Source organism: Chelonoidis abingdonii, chromosome 7 (genome assembly GCF_003597395.2).
Source record: "Chelonoidis abingdonii isolate Lonesome George chromosome 7, CheloAbing_2.0, whole genome shotgun sequence".
Taxonomy (NCBI): Eukaryota; Metazoa; Chordata; order Testudines; family Testudinidae; genus Chelonoidis; species Chelonoidis abingdonii.
The window spans coordinates 69,118,202-69,142,007 of record NC_133775.1 but is presented as its reverse complement, the minus strand read 5'-3'; the positions used below and the strand labels follow the sequence as shown (position 1 = coordinate 69,142,007).

At 51.7% G+C, this 23,806-nt stretch overlaps 1 protein-coding gene across 2 annotated transcripts in view; it reads right to left on the bottom strand.

Moving 5' to 3' along the window:
* Positions 1-23,806, bottom strand: part of DDR2 (discoidin domain receptor tyrosine kinase 2) — a 156,788-nt gene that overhangs the window by 41,916 nt on the left and 91,066 nt on the right. For both annotated transcript variants that reach the window (XM_075067996.1, XM_032790948.2), the window contains 7 exons: positions 16,767-16,869; positions 13,860-14,091; positions 12,901-13,048; positions 10,307-10,412; positions 8,766-8,949; positions 7,842-8,085; positions 6,862-6,924 (listed from right to left, as the gene is read on the bottom strand). In XM_075067996.1, coding sequence (XP_074924097.1) covers positions 6,862-6,924; positions 7,842-8,085; positions 8,766-8,949; positions 10,307-10,412; positions 12,901-13,048; positions 13,860-14,091; positions 16,767-16,869 — 1,080 coding nt within the window. The remainder of the gene's footprint in view (positions 1-6,861; positions 6,925-7,841; positions 8,086-8,765; positions 8,950-10,306; positions 10,413-12,900; positions 13,049-13,859; positions 14,092-16,766; positions 16,870-23,806) is intronic.

The window sequence follows — 23,806 nt, the reverse complement described above, 5'->3', positions numbered from 1 at the left end:
GGGAGGAGTTCCGAAATCGATTTAAGGAGCCGTTTAACTCGATATTAATGACGACGTCGTGTGAACGGGTACAGCGTTAAATCGGTATATCGGCCATTAAACCGATTTAAAGTCGCAGTGTAGACCTGGCCTGGGATGGGAATGTGTGCACAGAGCGCCATGTTGCTATGACAAATGTCTTGCCACAAGACATCTGCTAGGCAGATCAACGTGGCTGCTTGCACTCACATAGAGTGCATTGTAACTCTATTAAGCGACTGTACGTTGGATAGCGTGCAGCATTCGTGGATGCACCTGGACACCCATTTGGAGATTCCTTGGAGACAAGGGCTTGGTCCTTGGACTGATCAGCGATGGCCACAAACAGTTTCATCGATGCGTGAAAGGCGAAAGTCCCCTGGAGGTAGAATGCTACTGCACGGTGCATGTCAAGGGAGTGCAGGATCCTGTCCACATGGGAGTGAGTGGTTTGGGACAGAAGACAGGGAGGTGGACAGCCTGACTGAGGTGGAGCTCCACCACCACCTTTGGGAGGAATTTAGGATGGAGCCATACGGACACTTTATCCTTCTGGAATACACTGTAAGGGGGACAGTTAGCCATCGTGGCCACCAGTTCGCTGACTCATCTAGCTGAGGAAATGGCCACTAGGAACATCACCTTCATGGAGAGATGGGAAAGGGTGGCTTTGTGAGGACGGCAGAATGAGATTAAGGTCCCATGAAGGTGTGGGCTGGAGTACTGGTGGGAATGTATTGAGGAGACCCTTCATAAAATGGAGACTGGAGGGCTATGTAACATAGAGGTGCCATCCATGAAGGGAGAAAGGCATTAAGTGCTGCCAGGTGGACCTGTGCAGAGCTGAGGGCAAGGCCCAATATTTTGAGCCCAAGGAGGTAATCAAGGATGATAGGTATGGATATTGTACTCAGTGGGTGGTGATGGCGGTAAGTTTTATGGCCCCCTTAAGGAACAGAGCATCCACTTCTTGTTGGAGGATGGATTCCTGGGGAAGTCTGGGGTGGAGAGCAATGAGAGGAAAACAAGAGGAATTCTATGGGAGTATCCATGATGGATAATCTCCAGCACCCAACTGTCCATGGTGATTTTGCATCAGTTGTGGGAGAACAGGGCAAGACAGTCCCCAAAGACAATATTGGGCACCACGGGAGGCATCGGAGGAGGTTCTCAGTTCTTGACCTGCACATCAAAACTGCTGTTTTGACTACTGCTAGTATAGGGTCAAAGTGGTGGTTGTGGTGGAGGCAAGGAGAGTTGAGTATCAGAGGGGTAGCCGTGTTAGTCTGGATTTGTAAAAGCAGCAAAGAATCCTGTGGCACCTTATAGACTAACAGATGTTTTGGAGCATGAGCTTTCGTGGGTGAATACCCACTTCGTCGGATGCATGCTCCAAAACGTCCGTTAGTCTATAAGGTACCAAAGGATTCTTTGCTGCAAGGAGAGTTGTGTGTGGTGCTGTGTATGTGGTGCCTCCTGCTGGCATTGGAAGTAGGGCAGGTAGGGGGCATGTGGTCAGGGATGGAACGGTTGCCACAGCTGCCTGCATCTTGGGACTGGGGTGTAAATGCCAAGGGACTTGAGCGTGGCCTGAGAGTCCTTCAGGGAATGGAGAGATCCATCCGTCCTGGTATTGGTGGTGGTCATCCACCTGGGAGAGTGAGGAAGGAATAAGTGCCTTATTCAATGAGGAAGCGGTGGGGACCAGTGATACTGGTTCCACATCTTCCTCCTCCTCATAAACCAAAGGCACTTAGGGTGAATGGGAATGGTTTATAAAAGGCCACCAACAGTGCCTGGAGTCCTCAGTAGAGATCCCAGGGCACCCAGTGGGCATAGGTGGGTGTCATGGCTAATGGTACCAGGCCTCCGTAGTGGGATTATAAGCTGGGGGGTATAGCAATCTGGGTCACAATTCTGGGCTCCAATGGAGTATTGGTGAGAAAGAAGCACTCAGACTCCAAATACGAATAGGCAATGGGAGGGGGACCATGGGTACCAGAGGCCTGTGATGCAACAATGGGATGTGTGTGATGTTATTAAGATGAACTTTGACTGTATAGATCATTGGTGCAATCAAGGTCCTATAGTGGCATCAAATCTTGTGCAAAGGAGGTCAACTAAGGTGTCCATGACAAGGTTATAGTTTGCTGGTTATGATTATGCTATCTGTATGCATGTATCTTTTTGTATTTAAAGTTATAAGTATTGGCTCTATACTGTCTGCATTTCAAACTTGTGCTATACTTCTGGGTGACACACCAGACAATTTGGCATCAGCACTCCCTAGCATGCTTGATGGCCCATTAAGGACCATCAGCTATATCAGGGGTCGGCAACCTGTGGCACGCGTGCCACCTTTGGCACGCAAGCTGATTTTGCCTGGCACGCAGCTGCCAGCCGGGGTCCTGGCCGCCAGCCCCACTCAGCGCGTGGCTGGATGAATGAACGGAACGCCAGGCAGCAGGAGGCTGAGCGTGGCCGGTGGCCAGGACCCCAGATCGTTGGCAGGTACGGTCCCCGGCTCCCCACTCAGTTCTGTGGCTCCCGGGATGTGAGCCACCGGGGCACGGGGCCCTGAGCCTTCTGCAGGAGGGGCAGTGTCAGCAGCTCACACTCCCAGGAGCCGCAGAGCCTGAGCATGGCAAGGGTGGGGGGGGTGCATCTAACTGGCATGGGCATGGTAAGAGGAGTCCCGGGGGGCAGTCAGGGAGCAGGGAGTGGTTGGATGAGATGGAAGAGTCCCCGGGGGTCTGTCTGGGGATTGGGGTGTGGACAAGGGTTGGGGCAATCAGGGGAGAGGTAGGGAGTAGGGACCTTGTGGGCTACTTAGGGTGGGGGGTGTCTCAGGAGAGGGCAGTCAGGGGACAAGGAGCAGGGAGAGTTTGGGGGTTCTGACCGAGGCAATTGGGGTGGGAAGTGGGAGGGAGTGGATGGGGGCGGGGCTTGGGCAGGGCTCTCTCCTCTTTTTTGATTGTTGAAATATGGTAACCCTAGGCAAGGGGGGAACCAGGGGGTGCATGGGGGCTGGTGCTCGCATACATCCACTGCAGTTTGCAGGAGCCCCCGAGGGGGCGCCGGGCCGCAGCCTGGGCAGGAGAGGCGGGGGGGCACAGCTGCTCCCCCCTAACAATGGCGCTGCCTTTGCAGGGCTGCTGCCCCCCTGCACTGCTCCTCCATGGCTGGGGCTTGCTGCTGCCGCAAGCGGGAGGCTCTGGCTCTCCGGTGCCTCTGAAAGGTGGCTCCTCCCTGCCAAGCTGCTGCAGCGGCTGAAGCCCAGCAAAGCCAGTGAGTGGACTCGAGGTGGAGGCCACCTGGGTGGGGTGGGAAGAGCTCGTGGGGGGGCTGTGCACCCTCCAGGAGAGTTCAGGGGGTGAGAAGAGGGGAACCTGGTGTGAGGAGCAGCCCCTGGGCATGGCTAGCCCCTGCGTAGGCTGGCCCCTGGGGTCTATAAAGGCTCATTGAGATTTCCCCCTCAATGAACCGATGTGCAAGGGGGGGAGGGCAAGGTGGAAGTATATCCTTGCACTGGCCCTGCCCCAGGGGGTGCGTGCACCCCAGGTTAAGAACCATTGCACTAAACTGATAAGATCTGCATTTTAATTTAATTTTAAGTGAAGCTTCTTAAACATTTAAAAAAACTTGTTTACTTTACATACAACAACAGTTTATAGCCTTATAGAGAGAGACCTTCTAAAAATGTTAAAATGTATTACCAGCATGCGAAACCTTAAATTAGAGTAAATGAATGAAGACTCGGCACACCACTTCTGAAAAGTTGCCGATCCCTGAGCTATACAATTGACCCATTGAGAGACTCAGGAAGGCATGCAGGGACATGCCTTGGGACAGAACTCTTAAGATTTTTCCATGCCATATGCTGAGTAGCTTGTGTTTGGAACCAAGGATGCACAAACCACATGCAAAAGGACTATAAAAGGCAGCTGCATCATCTCCATTTGTCTTTAATCCTGCTTCTTACCTCTGGAGGAACTTTGTTACAAACTGAAGCTCTGAACAAAGGACTGAAGGACCCATCCAAGCTGTGGATGTACTCCAGAGACTCGATTTGAACCTGCAGTTTATTCCATCACTGCTACAACCCTGAACCAAGAACTTTGCCATTACCGTATGTAATTGATTCCATTTAGCCAGTTTTAACTCTCATCTATATTTCTTTCTTTTTATGAATAAACCTTTAGATTTTAGATTCTAAAGGTTTGGCAACAGCCAGATTTGTGGGTAAGATCTGACTCGGATATTGACATGGGTCTGGGGCTTGGTCCATTGGGATTGGGAGAACCTTTTTTTTCTTTTACTGACGTACTGGTTTTCATAACCATTCATCCCCATAAGGAGTGGTGGTGGTAGTGATACTAGGAAACTGGACTGTCTGAGGGAATTGCTAGTACGACTTCTGCTTAGCCAGTGGGGTAAAACCAAAGTCCTCTCTGTTTGGCTGGTTTGGCATGCAAAGGACGCCCAGTCTTGCCCTGCTTTAAGCAATTTGCCCTGAATTGATACTCTCAGTAGTGTCCTGCCAGAGGCTGCATCATTATAACGTGCTTCTCTGGTAGCAGCAACAAAGACTTGTCCACTGTAGAGGGGAGTACGGTGGTGGTTGGAGGTCTGGAAAGGGGTGGAGAATGTGGGTATGGGAGGAGCAGCTCCTCCATCGAGAGGAGAGGATCCAAGCATCCAGGAGTGCATGACATCCCTCTGGGCATGCCCGAGGGCCCAGGCATTGTCAGCGGTGCTGGTCGATCCGACGGGCTCAGAGACACTGACAGGATGGGCGGTGTATGTGCCAGTGAGGGTATCATTGGATCCCATTTGTGTTTTGCCTTGCCCTCAACATGGGGCAGCTTGGGTGCTGGTCTGGTGGGATCCACCTGCGACCTCTCACCCAACCTGGCCTGGGGAAAAAAAGCTGTGCTTATGAGTGGTCAGGGCCGGGGACCTGCTTTTATGCCCGTGTCCATGCTTTTTACCCTCATGGTGGGGCTTGTCCGTTGCCTTCGGTACTGACAGACCCAGGGCCTGGGAGGTGCTCAGCGGGGAGCTCACCGCCAGTGATGGTCTCTATACCGGTGGTTCCAGACACAAGTGTATCCTCGGGCACATGACTGCATCCACTGAGAATTTCTGGAGGCAAAACTCTCAAGCCTCCTGCATTCAGGGTGGGAACAACTTGCAAATTGAACAGTGGGCCGTGAGGTGGGCTTCTTGCTGAGGCAGTACATGCAACGCTGGTGCTCATTGCTCACAGAAAATGAGCATGGGCAAGAGGCACAGTTCTTCAAGCCTGGACTCCAGGCATAGTCCCCAAGTAGGGGGCATTCCCCAAAAGGCGGGTGGGGGGAAATCTACACTAACAATTATCTGCGAAGAACAAGAAGTATGGAACACTAAATACAGCTATGTACAACTATATACAGGAATGGAAAGTAGATCACTCTCTTAGCAAGCTAAGAGCGCAAAGGAACAGGGGTTCCGACTCAGGCCATGCAGCGGTAAGAGGGAACTGGAAAGGCATCAACCCACATGGCCTGTTATACCCTCAGCTGTGAGCATGAGGGGACGCACGATGAACATGAGGGTCAACAAACACTGCTAAGAAAACCTTCCAACTCTAGTGCATGGTGCACATGTGCATCCACATTTGGAATACATACAGAGACCATCACTCGAAGAAGAATATCTTTTAATTGGACCAAATTAGATCTTATTTGGCCTAGACTGAACAGTAGGCTCTTCAGAAGATGGTCCAATAACAGATATTACTTCACTCACCTTTGCTCTCTCACAATGTGTGATATTTATATTATAAAATGGCTAATGTTTTTGTAATTTGTTTGGTAATTGGTATTTCCTATTTTAATTAATATGACATAATATGTAATATAATGCATTATAAACATTTGAAATCAGTCATTTTGAAATTAAAATGTTGAAAATTTTCTAAACATTATTTTTCTAAATGAAATTTCCTCAAAATTGAAAAGTTCTGACTGGAAATTTTCCAATGGGCTCATTTTTTCTATCTGCTCTAGCTGAAGGTTTAAGAAATTTGTGTTTGTGAAACAATCACATTAGCTGGACAGTTCTGATAAAATGATCAGCCACGAAAGAGTAAACAATGTTGTGTTAAAACTCCATTCAAGTGACTAGGGCAGTTCACACCTCTCCAAGCTATTGTTTCAGGATGCCTGCAGACTCAGGAAATCATTGCTTGGTTTGGGCCTGGAAGGTTACCTTCACAACCATTAGGGATGAAAACATTTTTTTCACTAAATCTTAGACTTTGGAGGACTGGTCCACAGTACGAGGCTCGCTGCACTGCACATTTTGCATCTGTGAACTTATGGACTACATGGGGACCTGGCCATGGAAGGCATTTCGATCCCATGGCAATGGGTGACATCATACACATAGAATCATAGAATATCAGGGCTGGAAGGGACCTCAGGAGGTCATCTAGTCCAACCCCCTGCTCAAAGCAGGACCAATCCCCAACTAAATCAGATGGACATCTAGATTGACAGCAGGCACTCAGAGCCCATATAATCACATGAGAGGTGTTTCTATGCCCATGTCATCATGAAGTAGCGCTTTGCCATATTGGAATAATCTCTGGGTACTGTAGCAGCTGTTACTCTCAGACTGGAGGTGGTTTCTGGTGCCCTTATTCTAACAGAGTGGCATATGTTTCAGGGGGTCTATATGAGGGTTGCATTTTATCCATTGGTCTGTCCTTCCTTGCAGAAATGTGCCACCTCTGAAGACCTGATGGGGACCAGGCTCTTAAGCACACAGAGTGTCCACATACTGCATCGCACATACCGTAAGTGGTGGGTGCTACAGGAGACTCGGAAGGGGCTCCGGAGTTGTTGTACATGGCTGCATCTAAGAAACAGAATTGAGGACGAGTCAGTAATCCTCACATGCCTGTGACAGCTCGTGTGAGGGCAGAACGGACTGTTCCTCTGTGGCACTTAATTTACGTCACAGAGCACCTGCTCAACTCTACCTGGCCCTGCAAAGATTCCTAGTCCTCTCCAGCCCAGGTTACCACAACTCAGCCAATTCTGAATTCTAAAGCCTCCATGCACAAATCCACCATTAGGGGCAGTGTGCAGGAGAATGTTCCCATTGCATGCTGCTGCTCTCCTCTCAAAACCCTGCTCCTCCACAGGATGAATGCTACAGCTACTGGTACCACAGTAGCCCCAGTACCCACTTTCCATGGGTAAATAGGGGACTACTCTTCTCACTGCCTTGTAACACAGGAACAAGCGGACACTCCATGGAATTGAAAGGTGAGAAATTCCAAATCAATAAAAGGTACTTACTTTTTCTCCACACACAACACGTGTTTAGACTGTGGAACTCACTGCCACAGGAAATCATTGGGGCCAAGAATTTAACAAGATTTCAAAAAGGGACTGGATATTTATATGGCTATTAAAAATATCCAGAGTTACCATAATTAATGATAAACATTTGGAAAGGGACACTGAATCTCCCGCTTCTGGGCTTAAGCCTGTCTGTTAGTGACCACGATAAGCCCTAACGCGGGTGCAGATTTATCCCACATCAGTTACTAGAGGGTTCTCATACCTTCCCCTGCAGCAGCTGTTGCTGTCAGGTACAGGAGACTAGGTTACAAGCATCTGAGGTGTGGTCCAGTCTGGCAGTTCCTACATTTCTATGCTCCAGAACAAATGGCACATCACTTGGCACTCCCTGGACCTATGCCTCCCTTGCTCCCTGACATGGATGCTGTGGCTTCCAGGACCCAATCCTCCCGCCATTGCCAGTACCTGACTGGAAAGTGATCTCACTGAACATCATCCAGGTGTCGGCAAAGTAATACTGGCACTTGATGGCGCTGGCCATGCGATGAAGCAAGGGCACGGTGACAAACCGCGCACTGGGGTTGACATCATCCAGCACCAGCACTGAGGAGATGGTGTTGGGCTCCCACTCATTGGCATCGGAGCGGAAATAGCACTGAACTTCCTTGAAGATCTTCACCCCCTTGGCAAACATGTTGTTGCAGTGCACCTGCATGGCAGCAACAGAGTCCCAGGTGAGCTCAACACCAGCACAGGCTGGAAGCACCCGCTGCCCAGGGCAACTCAATAGGAATCGGAGACCCTGAGATAGTCACACAGGGAACACTGTGTTCATCGTGCCCTTGGTGGCACCCTCACCTAGAACGCTAGCTTGTCAAGCGGACGCAGGAGGAGGGGTTGGGGGACATTTCCTTAGCATTTCATCATAGGAAACTTGGCACTGTCTGAGGTCACAAATGGAGTTAGTCTTTGGTCTCATTCCAGTCACTAGCTGACAGGTCATAGAAACATAGTGATTACAGACAGAAGTGGCCCATTAGTCACCCACAGGCAGGGATAGTAAGTGGGGCAGCAGAGCGGGCTGAGCAGAGCAGGAGCTGGTGGCTAGGGCTAAGGAGGCATGGTGCAGCTGAGCAGGCAGTGTAGCTTTGCATCACTCATGTTCACTATCCTTGACAAAGCCCCACCCCCCACCCCCCCACGATGCAGGGCAGACTGTGTCCTAGACCCTGAGGCCTTGTATTGGCATTTTGAGAGGCACATGACAAAGTCAGAGCCCTAGTCCCTTTCTAGAACATGCCTTCTGCAGCCGGGCACATGTTCTGAGAGAAAAGGCCACAACAAACCCTCACTGATGTTACCAAGAAAGGTGCCCCTGGAGCCACAGACCTTCATGGTGGTGAAGTTTCTGATCCGATCAAATTCAAACATGATTTCAATGTAGCCCCCAGCAGCGCTCTCATTGCGCCACCCCACGTAGTCATAGCCAGGCCACATGTGGTACTCATGGGTCTGTGTGAAGTCATCCAGGCCAGAAACACCATCCGTCAGCTGGCCCAGTCCCTCAGTCATGCTGCAGACATCAAGGAAAGATACAAGGGGGTGTGAATCTTTTTTAGAGTCCACACAAAAATCTTCCCGCTCTCTGCCTCCCACCTGTGCCCCCATCCCACCAACACTGGGGAGTGTACAATGGATGGGCATTTTTCATAAATGCTTTAAAAAACTGAAGGACTTTTTTCGTTATAGCTTCTTAAAATCATTAAACCAACTTTCTTTCCTTACTGAGTCCCCTGAGAGCCATTGCGGCCCGTTTTAATAACACAGAGGCTCTGCAGCCCTGGACAACCTTCAGTGGTTTAGCAGAGGTGCTTAGGAGTACTTGGCCTCATATGCTCGTTTGTGTGCCATTAAAGAACTTGGATGGACAGAGGGAGGCAAGAAGAGCGGGAGAGACAGACAGACTAAAATGTTCAAACCTGGAAGTCTAAAGTTCCCTAAATAAAGAGGACCCGATTTTGCAAGGTGCTCAGCACTTGCTGCTCCCAATCGGTCCACAGATCTCACTGCTAGTGGATTTGGGGTGGTTCTGTTATTGGGGTTGCTGCTAAGCACTGGACTGCACACCCTGTTGTTTGCAGGAGTGGGCTCTCATTAGCATGGATGTTGATGGCACTGGTGTCTTGGCCTTAGAGAAGGGCACACCAAAGTATTGGTTGGGGCTGCAAAGAGCCCATTTCAAGTATTACACTGACTTTGTGACCCAGTGAGGGCTAGGAGATGACAAGCATCCTTTGGTATGTGGAGTAAACTCCCAGGAGGAATCACAGGAGCTGCTTGACTTCAAGGGACCCCACACTGTGGGAAACAACTATTAACTCCACATCAGAGAGATCTCAGTGGGCTGCCTCAGTCACACAGGGGGCTCTAAGAGCCTCCAACATCCCTTCCAGGGGCTTCCCACAGCCTCCCAGCACGTATGATGATCTGGGCTGAACTCATAATCTCCAGAATAACTGGCTATTTTCTCAGCAAGAGGCAGCGACTTGCACCTTTGTTGGCCAAGTGGCTCCTTCCTTCTGTGCTTATGGCAAGAACATGATCTTGTTTAAATGGGAAAATGAGCATATCCATGGCCCTCCTGCCTGCAGGGCACAATCCCTGCTGGAGTGGAGTTGCTGTTAGTTAGTTTTTTGAGTACTGATGATGTGCTCAGGGATGTACAGAACTGGGGGAGCTGGTGAGTCAAACAGCTCAAACTGATGACCTTTGAACCACATTTCTACCAGACAGCTTATCACAGGACAGCACTGGGGAGCATTTTTGTGGAGCCCTTGGTAGAACATTGGCAGCTTGTCATTACCAAGCTCTGACCTGCCCGTAAAACCCCTCCCCTACCTTCCCTGGCAAGGAGCTCTCTGGGAACTTACCTGTAGCCAAAAGCGCCGTCATACACAGAATCATTGAGGTAAATGACTGTGCCGCTGGGAAGGATGAACTGCTGTCCAGCAGGAGCATTGTAGGAAACCAGCCCATCTGCCAGAGCAATCAGTGTGCAATTAGTGTGGGCCCAAACAAGCATCCCCCTCAGCCAGGTTTGCAGCAGCTCTCCCGGATAAACAAAAAGGAGAGCACAGTGCAACATCCACCCAGGCCAAAAGGCTCTTGATTGCAGCACAGACCAGGGATGAGCTCAGAAACAGACTGGGCTTCGCTGTATGAGTTTCACACAAAATAGATGGGGGAAAATGGCCGGAGGGAGAACTGGCCAGGCTGTCAAATAGGGCAGTGAAACTATCAGGCCAGCAGAGATATGGATGTAGGCCAAGAAGACGCAATCCACCATTGCCAGTCACGTCCCTTCACACACAACCATTGCTGCCATGTTCTCTCGCAAACTCCCATTCCTAGCCGTGGACCTTTCCACATTCCCAGTGCCACCCATAGCCTGTCACCTTCCCCCGCCCCGCTGCCAGCTATATCCTCTATCAAATCTCCACTGCTGCCACTTCCTCACTGCCACCAATGGCCCCTCACAAACCTCCACTGTGAGCCGTGACCCTCACACTCATCACTCTCATGGCCTCTCACAATCCATCATTGCCAGCTGGCCTTATGCCAATCCCCACGACCAACCACAACCCCTAGCAGCCCACCAGTGAAAGCCATGGACCCTCACAAACCCGGGCACTGATGCCATGTGGCCTTACAAACTCCCATTGGTAGCCAAGGCCCCTCACACACCTCCATGGCCAGGCCTGGCCCCTTGCAAAGTCCACTGCCAGCCACGGCCTCTGGCAAACCCCCATTGCCAGCCACGGCCTCTCACAAACTCCCATTATGGTCATGGCCTCTCACAAACCTCCATTCCGAGACATGGCCTCTCACACGCCCCCACTGCTGCCACATCCCCTAGTAAAATCCCCATTTCCAGTCATGAGCCCCCACCCCATTGCTGCCCCATTCCCTCGTAAACCCCTTTTGCCACAACCACATTGCAAGCCATGGCCCCTCAGACCCATTAGAGCCATGGCTCCTTGTAAACCCTCAATGCTGCCACAGATCCTCACTAACCCCATTACCCACCACAGCACCTCTCACACCCTCACTGTGAGCCACACACCTGCATTATTCCCACAGCCCCTCACAAATCCACACTGCCAGACACATCTCCTTGCACATGCTCATTGTTGCCACGGCCCTTTGCACAACCCTATTGCTGCCACTTTTCCTCACAAACCCCAGGAGACAGCCATGGCTCCTTGCACACACTCATTGCCAACCATGGCCCCTCACACAGTCCTGACCCCTCAGAAACCTCCATTGCCAGTCACAGCTTCTCGCAAACCCACATTACTGAAACGGCTCCTAGCAAACCCCCATTGCCAGCCATGGACCATTGCACACCCATGTTGCCAGACATGGCCCCTTGCACACCTCCATTACTGCCATGTCCTCTCACAACCCTGCATTGCCAGGCATGGCTGCTTGCAACCCCCCATTGCTGACACAGCCCCAAGCAAACCGCCATTTCCACTCATGAGCCCTCACAAGCTCCCATTGCTGCCAAAGCCCCTCACACAATCCTGTTGCCAGTCATGGCCTGTGTCAGGGTGTATAAACCCCACACTGGAGTACAAGAGATAAAGGAGCTGGCAGAAGCTGGACTAGGGGCTTAAAAGGGGAAGCAAAGCAGCTGAATAGAGGCCAGGCAGTGGACAGGAGAAGACCTGTGGTCCAAGCTCCTGGGAAGGTGCCTCACAGGAAAACTTGCAGCCTGAGGCTTGGATATGGACCTGCCCAAGCCTGCAAGGGAGGGACTGGGGACTTCTGAAGGTCACAGACTTTAATTTTGTGTTTGGTTCTTTATTTTACCCTGTGGGGACACTGGTAGGAAGCGATTCAGGGAGGCAGCTGCATAGCACTCCAAGATGCCGATCTCAGCTGCCTACCATTGGGCCCTGAATCCTCTACCAGCCCCTAAAGAGGGGACAATGACAGAAGCCTATCCCTTGGTGGGGAACCTAGTTGGGAGACCCTGAAGGTGCAAGGGTCTAGACCCTAAAAAAACAACCCATGGGGGAAGTCCTGAAGCCCTTGCTGACTTCTGAAGACTTCCACATCATTGGATCCAAACATGTGACCTAGCCAGAGGGCTGAGTCGCTAATAGGACGGATCCCCAAACAGAGGATTTACTGTGAGAAAGGGGAAGTCCTGGAAGGAAGACAACCTGCCACACCCTAGCCTGACCAGGAGGCAGCACTGCTGGTGAGCGTTCCCTTCCAGTTCCCATTGCTAGCCACAGCCCCTTGCAAGTCCCCACTGCCTAGAGATCCACGCAGAGAGATGCATTTCCCTGGTTCACACTCCAGTAACACATGTGGTGTGTTATGTCAGACCCCCAAACACAACACAGGGTCCCGCTGCCACAGCAAGAGCCATTGTACCTGCAGCTCATCTGGGCCCCTGATCCATGCCACTGGAAATGGGTGTGACTGGTGTCCTTGCAGAGCCCCTGCTCACCTAGCCATGTGCAGCCATAGAGCTCCACTCGCAGGCAGACGTTCATGGAGTGGTCAGTGATGGGAATGAAGCGTATGAAGCGAGCTATGATGGGAGGCTCCAGGTCCTTGAGGACAATGTCATAAGGGTTGGTGTTTCCATCCAGCACCTGAGGATGACAGACACTAGCTGGCAAAGGGTGCTGATGCTGTGCAGCTGGGAGAGACGGGGCAGCTCACACACCCTACGGGCCTCTGAGTGTGGCTCACGGCTGCTGCACCCCACCGTACCCTGTCACCACCACACAGCTCTTCCCTGCCACTGGGGGCAGGGAGCTCACTGCTTTTGCATCAGTCTCGGCATCTGTGTGGCGGGCACAATCCCATCAGTGCATGGGGCTTTGCCATTGTTAGGGGCCTAAAGCATGGCAGTAGATATGCTTGTATCCCCTGCAGTGAACTTTCATCCAGCACTACACTGTGGCAGCCTGGATGGTGCCAATGTTCATTTCCATTGAATTGGGGCCGGTGGGAGAGATGGAGTGGCAAGAATGGGCATGGAGGGTAAAGCCTGCACTTCGACTCACACCTCCCTGGGCACTGCATGGCAGGTACCATCAGCATCTTCACTGGTATTTGCCAATACTCCAGTGACCAAGCCCCAACTGCCCCAGAAATGGATTGCTGACACCCTTCATTGCCAGTCCCTAGTCAGGCAAGGGCATTCTCTGTCCTAGGGGATGGTGTTATGCTCGTCGGACAGTCACTGCTCTAGCCCCAAATGCCTGTAACTTGAGATGGCAGCTTTGGAGACTCCTGGCCCACCTGGCACTGGATTTGCAGTACACGCCAGTGCAGCAACACTTAGTTAGGGTGCCAGTCTGAGCGTGGTGGCACATCCCACATGTACGGCCCCCCTTCCCATCTCCAGGGCAGTGGGATCCTAGCAGGGAAGATTTATTAGCCTCCCCACCTCCCTACCTGCTTCCCATGCCGGTTCCTCCAGGAAATCCACCGGGTGCCATCCCGGCTGTAATTGATCTTGTACATTGGTGCAAACTCGTTGCCGTGGCCGCCAGCATGTCGCCCCTGGGTCCCTACCAGGGTGATAAAGTGCAGGGCGTGCAGGTCAATCTGAAGGAACTCCTTGAGGTCATCCGGCTCAACAGGGATCTCCGGACACCAAGCCCCATCACCCTCTTCTGAATCAAGCCTAGGGCAGTGCAGAATGGGGTAGGAGTGCAGAGGAGGAGAGAGGGTCACTTCCAAATAGACTTCCCGTGAGAGCCTATCATGGCACCCTGCTCCCCAAGCATCAGACCCCACCCTGCCATCCCCACATCCCACCCCACCTGCCCCTGGGCTGGCCGAGCACTGACCAAGACTCTTCTAATCAGCAGTAATAGAGCAGGAAAGTCCCAGCTCCTCAGCCTCCAACCCTTAACTCACCTGCAGCACCAGGAGGACCTGTCCTTCCCCTCACGAGGAGCTGGCATATGGGGTGGATTCAGATTCGGGGCCCTGCAGTGGGGAGGGCTCTCCAGCCAAGCTTAGGCCTGAAGCCCTGAGGTCTCAGTTCTCTCATTACAAAATGCTGGAGGAGTGTTCCCCCACCCTCTTTGAGATCTGAGCTTCGGCCTTGGGCCTCCATCGGGAAAACAGTCCCATGGCCAGGGTGGAGCTGGCCAAGGAGCAGCATAATCAGAATTTCTCCCTCCCATGGGCCATCTCGTGTTCCCCCAGCAGCTCACACTGGATCTGGAGTGCTGGTGCTGGGTGCAGTTTCTGAGCATGACCCATACCCATACATCTCCTCACCTGCTGTCTTGTGGGGGTGTTTCCTTGCCTTCCCGCTCACAAATTATGTGCTCCCCTGCTTTGATCCTGGCTCCAACAGGGGGCAGATTCTGTATCTGACCCATCAGAAATCCCGCCAGAATCAGGCCTGAGGGCCAGTGTGGGCCCTGGTGCTCTGTGGGCCCAGGGGAGGGGAATACAGCACCACTGCCCCCAGATCTTGCTCACCAGGGGACCCAACTGCAGTCCCTGCTCTGACCAGTCGTCACTTGTGGGCATCTGTTGGGCACTAGCTATGCAAAGTGCGGGAGGACAGGAAGCACGTGGGACTGCACTAGGTCAGGCAGAAGGGACCAGGATAGTATATGGCAGGAGCTGGAGGGCGTCATCGTGGTCATGTTCCCTGGAGAGTGTTCCTCACTGCCTCTGACATGGGGCTGGCCCTTCAACAGCAGCATGGTGTGTATGCAAAACTGACCCCTGCTTTGAGCCCTACAGGAGCCCTCACAGCTGGGTCAGCAGCCAGGCACTAGAGGCAGAAACACAATGTGCAGGGCCTGCCATGTGAGAAGCGGTTGGGTAACCAAGGTGCCAGGGCAGAGCCTCAGATGGAGAGGTGAGACGGGAGGGGCCAGGAGAAAACACCTCTCTCCAATCACTGGAGATGATGCATGACTTTTCCTCAGCACCAGGTGAAGAAGAGCAGTCAGTAGTACAGGAAGGAGGAGAGGACAAGCAGGGAGAGCACCATGCTGTAGATAGTGTCCTGCCACCAACTCCCCAATACAGAGCGACAGGCAGCCACAGGGTCAAACTCCAGCCCTGGGGCAGCCTCTGCTGGGCACATGCTGGGTGTAGCCTCTCTCTTGCAGTTGCCCTCTCACACTCAGGCAACTTCCAGGGAGCGGGCTGAGCCAGCAGAGAAAGTGAGGCCAACGGGGCTGTTCAAGGTGGGTTTCCCTGCCTGCAGGAGTTAAGATGAACATGGGTGGAAGAGAAGAGACCCGGGGTTAGCATTACTAGTCAGCAACTGCTCTTTGCTGGCTCAGAGTCACTGCTCCAGCTGAGGGAATGTTTGTAATGTTCCCAGCACAAGGGAGCCTTCCCAGCATGCATTCACAAATAAACACACGCATGCTTGCAGCACCCTTTACTGAACCCAAAGTGAAGGAAGGAGCTCACTGAGGGTGTTGTGATGGCTAATGCTGGCTGCAGAGAGGCCCCTTGACATGCAGCCGAGCTCCAGGGCCACATGCCCTTCCTGGGTCTGCAGGCATCACACACCCCAATGGGTCTAGTCTCCTGGGGAAAAGTCTGGGTTAGAAAGCTCATGGCTGCATGTCTTTCAGTGAAAAAACTCTTCCCCAGATCTGCCCTGTCTTCTGACACACAGCACGTCCCTTTCACCCCAAAAGTTCCTGGGTCTGAGCCCAGGTCTCCAGCCCCACTGTCCACTTGGTACCTTCCTCATGCTCCCATTTCCGCTCTGCTCCCCTCTGCAGCTGGCTGGACTCTTCTTCACTCTGGGACCTGGCAGGAGGCTAGAGGAGCCTCAGCTGGTGACCAAGCTGTCAGTCACCATGGCACCTGGCAGCTGCTTCAGGGACTGGCCCCATGCAAGCCTAGCCATGGCCCCACAACGTTGCCCCCAGGAACACATTCAGGAAGCCTGTCTTGGGCCAGCCCCACAACTGTCATGGAACCAAGGCCCGACTGCCTGCTTCAGAGAAGTGCTCTCCACCTCCCCACAGCTGCAGCAGAGCCTGCCTTGTCCTGTGCTGGGCCCAGGGCACAGCAGCAGTGGCGGCTGGCAGAGGAGTCTAGAAGAGTGGCAGCCATTGAGGTACACTGCACACGCAGGATGACACTGGCAGAGTGAGACTGCAGGTGCATGGAACATGCCCTGGGCCCCAGCACAGGGTCCTCACCCAGCAATGGCCAGTCACAGAAAAGGAACACCAGTGAAATCCTGCCATGGCCATTGAGAACATCAGTGACACATCTGTCCCCTGTCATAAAGTGAGTGTGATACCAAGCAGCCAATCACTCCATGTGAAAGGCACATGGCTCCCTTGCACTGGTTGCCCTCACCTTCCATACTTGGCTGCTGTGGATTCAGACCACTGGCTGGAGGCGGAGATGTCTTCGTCCGGGATGTGGCCGCCTGACATGCCCAGGGGATAACGGCACACAGCTAAAACGAGACACATCATTGGCTGCTAAATGTGGAGAACGCTCCATGCTTCCGAGGAATTTAGAGCTGGCCCTCAGGAGTAGGTCAAGCATGGTGCAGGCAGCTCTGAGCAAGCTCCCCCCACTGCATGCCAGCCCTGCCCCACCACACTCCATGCCAGCTCAGTCCTAGGACCTCTCCAAAGCTAAACCAGTGCACCACAGATGCCACAGTGATAGGCTTGGTATAAGAAACAGGCCCATCAGCAGACCTCTAGCAGCACTTCCTGCTCTTCTAGGCTTTGGCTCCGCACCCCACACAAATATTGGTGCCCGGCATCTGGTGTAGACCCACAGACCTTCCCTGCTATGCCAGCCTTAGGACCTCCACACAGCCTGGCTGATGTAGCCACTCTTGATACATCCAGCAACCCCTTCTCCTACCTGTGCCCTTCACACAGCTCCAGATACACTTCCGTCCCAGCCTGCAGCACCACCTGCAACTCCAGTCCCTGGCCCCTACCCCCCCAGTAACATCTCTGCAAATGTACCTGCTGCCGCCCCTCCTGGGCTCACACACTGCTCTGCCAATGCCCCTCACCCAAACCCAGCTATCCCAGACCCAGACCCCATCAAGGCAGCTTGGCCACCGCACCTCAGCAGGTCACGCCTATGCACCTTCCATGCTGCCATCCTGCGCAAGGGAAAGTGACTCCCCACAGCAGGGTGGGACAAGGAGGTAATTGATTTGCAGTTGGCAGCAGGGGTGTCTCTGGTATCCAGGAGGAGTCCCCAGGCCTGGCAGGAGTCCCCAGTAGTAGCCAGTGTCACACAGAGACTGCTGCAGTCTTGGAGTGTCCTGAGCTCCTCTCAGCCAAAGGACCGTCCAGGCAAAACCCTGCTCTGGCTGGCTGGCATTAGGCAGAGCAAACCACAGACTCTCCCCCTGCATAGGGCAAACAACAGAGTGTGTGTCACGACCCCCAGCAGAGCCAATGGAGCTGGGAGAAAGGACCTGCCCTACATGGAACCACCACAAAGCACAGCTCAGGCTAATTAGCGGACAGTTAGCAAGGTCTATAGATAGGCAGGATAAAAGATCCTCACGTTCTAGTGTTGCCATATGCCACCCCAGAAGTGGCTGCATTTCACAGTGGGTGAAGAGCCCTTATGCCTCTAACTTAACCTAGTGGAACTGACTCTGGGAGGCTGATCAGTTTTTAGCCCACTGCTGAGAGTGGTGGCATGTGTGAGCTGTGCTAGTGGTTTGGATGATGGGAAGAAATGCAATGATACTCAATGCGACCCATTTCCGATCGCACTGTTAGCAAAATGTCCACCAACCAGAGCACCTGGAGCCGGGAGGCAGTAAGTCGTCCCCCACCTCCACCACCACAGAGGGTGACACCACTGGAATTAGGAGTTTGTAGATGTTTATGAATCAGATGACATCTCCCTGACGCTTCTGCCACAGAATGAGATTTGTTACATTATGGTCCCACACTAAGACACACCGACTTTGCCTGAATGTTCAGCAGACAGACCAACTTTGCCAATCAATTTTCTTGTTTTGGGTTGAAATACACTTTCGCAAATGTTGCGAGAATGCAGAATCAGTCAGTGCTATGCCTGGCTAATGTGGCAACTCATGGTGTTGGACACCATCAGGTGCTCGAGGGACATCTATCTAGAACACATCACCCGACATCGTCTATACCAGAAGAGATGAGCTGGAGTGCCGATGAGAAGCAAAGTCGGGGAAAAAACTGAAATACTTCCCTGATGGATTGTGTTTTCTAAGGGACAGCCTATCCTAAATTCTCAATTAGTGAGGGACAATCTTCACTCATTCCTATATTTCCTTTCCACAACCAACTCTCTGTACAATTCTTATGAGTGACATACTTGAATACTTGGATGCTAATACTCTAACTGTATCACTGAATTTATTAACCTTAATCTGGGTTACTGCAGCGTATGTATTTTATGATTTTCAAACCAACCTTTGTAGTTTTGGACAATGTAAACACTATACCCAGATGTACAGACATTCTTTCCTTAACCTGTGTATTATATCATTTTAACATTAGCTTTAATAAAAATTTTGAAATCTTGAATGCAGGGATAACAAAGTGTTGTTCTCCTTAGTGTTTGAATAAGAGCAACAAATTGTACTTACCGTGCCCTAACTGAGAGGTTCATGCTCACTCTAGCCTTGCTCACTGAACAGGGGATGGCGACTGATGTCAAGCCCTAGGGAAATCAGAGGGGGTGGGCACACGTGTTCCTACTGGAGTGTGTGGATTCTATTGAAAGAGTCCTAGATGCCATTTGACTCTCCCACTCCAGTGGTTAAGGACACAGTTGGTCAGGCTTATTTGAGTGTCTTGGCGTCTTCCTCACGTGGATCCTGATTCCAAGAGCTGCCCTGCATTGACTCAGCCCTCCATGGGACCGGGAGGGGCCCAGCCACACAGAACTGCCTGGAGGATGAGAGCCAGAGACTGCTGTTCTCAGGGGAGGCAGAGCTCCCTCTCTCTGGAGAGTCAGTCCACGCAGTGCTCTGAGGAGGCATGTGGGGGCAGCTGCAGCCTCTCACTCAGCCCCATGGAAGGGCATCTCAGCGACAGGCCAAAATGGGATCTGCCGGTCCTGTGCGTGTGGCTCTCAGCTCCAGCTGCTGATGGAGGCTCCTCCTTTTGCTCATCAGACAGAGGTGGCGCGTGTGACTGCAAATAAAAACTACATTTCCAGTGATGTATGTGGATGGACTGTTGAGAGCTGGTCAGCTCATATACAGGGCTTCATGGGGTTAGCAGCTCTCAGGTATCCAGCCTAGGACTGTCAGGGCATACTGCCTACAACCACCAGCCCATGATAACACAATACCCTGCTTAGCAGGATGCATTGTTAACACCAGGAATTGAACCTAGGCCCAATACATCTTGAAGCAGGAGCCTCTAGGGCTTGAGCTAAATGGCCCAGCTCTGTTAGCTAAAGCTGTAGTAGACTCATTAACCTCCACCTGTGGAGGGGATCAGAACCCCACAGAGCATGGTATGGGTTACAATAGTTCACAAGAACGCAGTACTCTGTGCTTTAAGTGAGAGGAGACTTGGTCAGCATTCAAACCTAGCTGCTCATCCATGGTGGGGATGGGCCTTCTGGTTTCATGGGCTAACATGTCTGTTGCAGATGGCTGATACGGGACTCTAGCAATAACGAGCTAAAGGTTGGAAATATAATGGATACCAATAGACATGGTTTCATGGAAAACAGGTTGTGTCAAACAAACATGATATTATTCCTGGAGCAAATTACAAATCTGGTTGATAAAGGTAACAAAGTGGCACTATACAAATATCAATATGGCCCATGTTAATGGCTTCAAAACTGGCTCACTGATAGATCTCATAATATAGTTGTTAATGGAGAACTGGAATTGAATGGGATTCTTTCTAGTAGGCTCTTGCAGGGATCATTTCTCTTAGAATCATAGAATATCAAGATTGGAAGGGACCTCAGGAGGTCATCTAGTCCAACTCCCTGCTCAAAGCAGGACCAATTCCCAACTAAATCATATCAGCCAGGACTTTGTCAAGCCTGACCTTAAAAACCTCTGAGGAAGGAGATTCCACCAACTCCCTAGGTAACCCACTCCAGGCTTCACCACCCTCCTAGTGAGAAAGTTTTTCCTAATATCCAACCTAAACCTCTCTCACTGCAATTGAGACCATTACTCCTTGTTCTGTCATCTGCTACCACTGAGAACAGTCTAGATCCATCCTCTTTGGAACCCCCTTTCAGATAGTTGAAAGCAGTATCAAATCCCCCCTCATTCTTCTCTTTTGCAGACTAAACAATCCCAGTTCCCTCAGCCTCTCCTCAGAAGTCATTTGTTCCAGCCCCCTAATCATTTTTGTTGCCCTCCGCTGGACTCTTTCCAATTTTTCCACATCCTTCTTCTAGTGTGGGGCCCAAAACTGGACACAGTACTCCAGATGAGGCCTCACCAATGTCGAATAGAGGGGAATGATCACCCTCGATCTGCTGGCAATGCCCCTACTTATACAGCCCAAAATGCCATTAGCCTTCTTGGCAAGGGCACCACTGTTGACTCATATCCAGCTTCTCAATCCACTGTAACCCCAGGTCCTTTTCTGCAGAACTGCTGCCTAGCCATCAGTCCCTAGGATCTGTAAGCAGTGCATGGGATCTTCTAGGGTCTAAGACTCCTAAGTGCAGGACTCTGCACTTGTCCTTGTTGAACTCATCAGGTTTCTTTTGGCCCAATCCTCTAATTTGTCTAGGTCCCTGTCTGGACCTCCTATCCCTACCCTCCAGCGTATCTACCACTCCTCCCAGTTTAGTGTCATCTGCAAACTTGCTGGAGAGTGCAATCCACCATCCTCCAGATCATTAATGAAGATATTGAACAAACCACTGGCCCAGGACCGACCTTGGGGGCACTTCCGCTTGATACCAGCTGTGCCAACTAGACATGGAGCCATTGATCACTACCCGTTGAGCCGACGATTCTAGCCAGCTTTCTATCCACCTTTATAGTCATTCCATCCAACCCATACTTCTTTAACTTGCTGGCAAAAATACTGTGGGAGACCATATCAAAAGCTTTGCTAAAGTCAAGGAATAACACATTCCACTGCTTTCCCCTCATCCACAGACCAGTTATCTCATCATAGAAGGCAATTAGGTTAGTCAGGCATGACTTGCCCTTGGTGAAATCCATGCTGACTTTTCCTGATCACTTCCTCTCCTCTTCCAAGTGCTTCAGAATGATCCTTGAGGACCTGCTCCATGATTTTTCCAGGGACTGAGGTGAGGCTGACTGGCCTGTAGTTCCCTGATCTCCTTCTTCCTTTTTTAAAGATGGGCACTACATTAGCCTTTTCTCAGTCATCCGGGACCTCCCCCCGATTCTACCATGAGTTTTCAAAGATAATGGCCAATGGCTCTGCAATCACATCCGCCAACTCCTTTAGCACCCTCGGATGCAGCGCATCTGGCCCCATGGACTTGTGCTCGTCCAGCTTTTCTAAATAGTCCTGAACCACTTTTTCTCCACAGAGGGCTGGTCACCTTCTCCCCATACTGTGCTGCCCAGTGCAGCAGTCTGGGAGCTGACCTTGTTTGTGAAGACAGAGGCAAAAAAAAGTCATTGAGTACATTAGCTTTTTCCACATCCTCTGTCACTAGGTTGTACCTCCCCATTCAGTAAGGGGCCCACACTTTCCTTGACCTTCTTCTTGTTGCTAACATACCTGAAGAAACCCTTCTGTTTGTTACTCTTAACATCTCTTGCTAGCTGCAACTGCAAGTGTGATTTGGCCTTCCTGATTTCACTCCTGCTTGCCTGAGCAATATTTTTATACTCCTCCCTGGTCATTTGTCCAGTCTTCCACTTCTTGTAAGCTTCTTTTTGTGTTTAAGATCAGCAAGGATTTCACTGTTAAGCCAAGCTGGTCATCTGCCACATTTACTATTCTTTTTACACATCGAGATGATTTGTTCCTGCAACCTCAATAAGAATTATTTAAAATACAGCCAGCTTTCCTGGACTCCTTTGCCCCTCATGTTATTCTCTCAGGGGACCCTGCCCACCAGTTCTCTGAGGGAGTCAAATATGCGTTTCTGAAGTCCAGGGTCCGTATTCTGCTGCTCCTTTCTTCCTTTTGTCAGGATCCTGAACTCAACCATCTCATGGTCACTGTCTCCCAGGTTCCTATACACTTTTGCTTCCCCTACTAATTCTTCCCAGTTTGTGAGCAGCAGGTCAAGAAGAGCTCGGCCCCTAGTTGGTTCCTCCAGCACTTGCACCAGGAAATTGTCCCCTACATTTTCCAAAAACTTCCTGGATTGTCTGTGCACTGCTGTATTGCTCTCCCATCATATATCAGGGTCCCATGAGAACCAGGGCCTGCAATTTAGCAACTTCAGTTAGCTGGTTGAAGAAAGCCTCGTCTACCTCATCCCCCTGGTCTGGTGGTCTATAGCAGACTCCCACCACGACATCACCCTTGTTGCTCACATTTCTAAACTTAATCCAGAGACTCTCAGGTTTTTCTGCAGTTTCATACCAGAGCTCTGAGCAGTCATACTGCTCTCTTATATACAATGCAACTCCCCCACCTTTTCTACTCTGCCTATCCTTCCTGAACAGGTTACATCCATCCATGACAGTACTCCAGTCATGTGAGTTATCCCACCAAGTCTCTGTTATTCCAATCACACCATAACATTCTCAGCCTAATGCTACCTGTTCTTTTATCGATAATTGTGAAGAAAATATAAAATGACTGCTGATAAAGTTTACCAAATGACGCAAAGTCTAGTGTTGTAGCCTATAACAAAGCAGCGCCGCCCAGGGGACGGGGGAGGGGGCAAGTGTGGCAATTTGCCCCAGGCCCTGGGCCCCTCAGGGGCCCCCACAAGAATCTCTGAGGCTCCTCCCTACCTCCACCTTCACCTTCCCCCATCCCCCGGTGCCTCAGCGTGCCGCGTCCAGGAGCGACCCTGGGCAGAGCTAAAGTGGCGTGGCTCCAGTGGGGCCTGAGCTTCTCCTGCTCAGAGCCATGTGGTAAGGGGGCAGGCCTGTGAGCTGTGGCCGAGCAGCAGGAGCTCAGGTCCCGTGGAGCCAAGCCACTGCAGCACTGTCCAAGGTCGCTCCTGGACACGGTGCGCTAAGGCTCCAGGAGAGGGGGAAGGTAGGGGTAAGCAGCATGGTAAGGGGGCCGGAGCCATGGGGGGTTGGATAAGGGGCAGGGAGTCCCGCGGACAGTCAGCGGACAGGGAGGGGGCAGAGGTTCTGGAGGGGCGGTCAAGGGATGGGGAATGGGGGGTTGGATCGTGGGTGTTCCAGGGGTCTGTCAGGACTTGGCGGGGTAGAGGGGGTGGATAGGGGTCGGGGAAGTTAGGGGACAGGGAACGGGGGGGGCTGG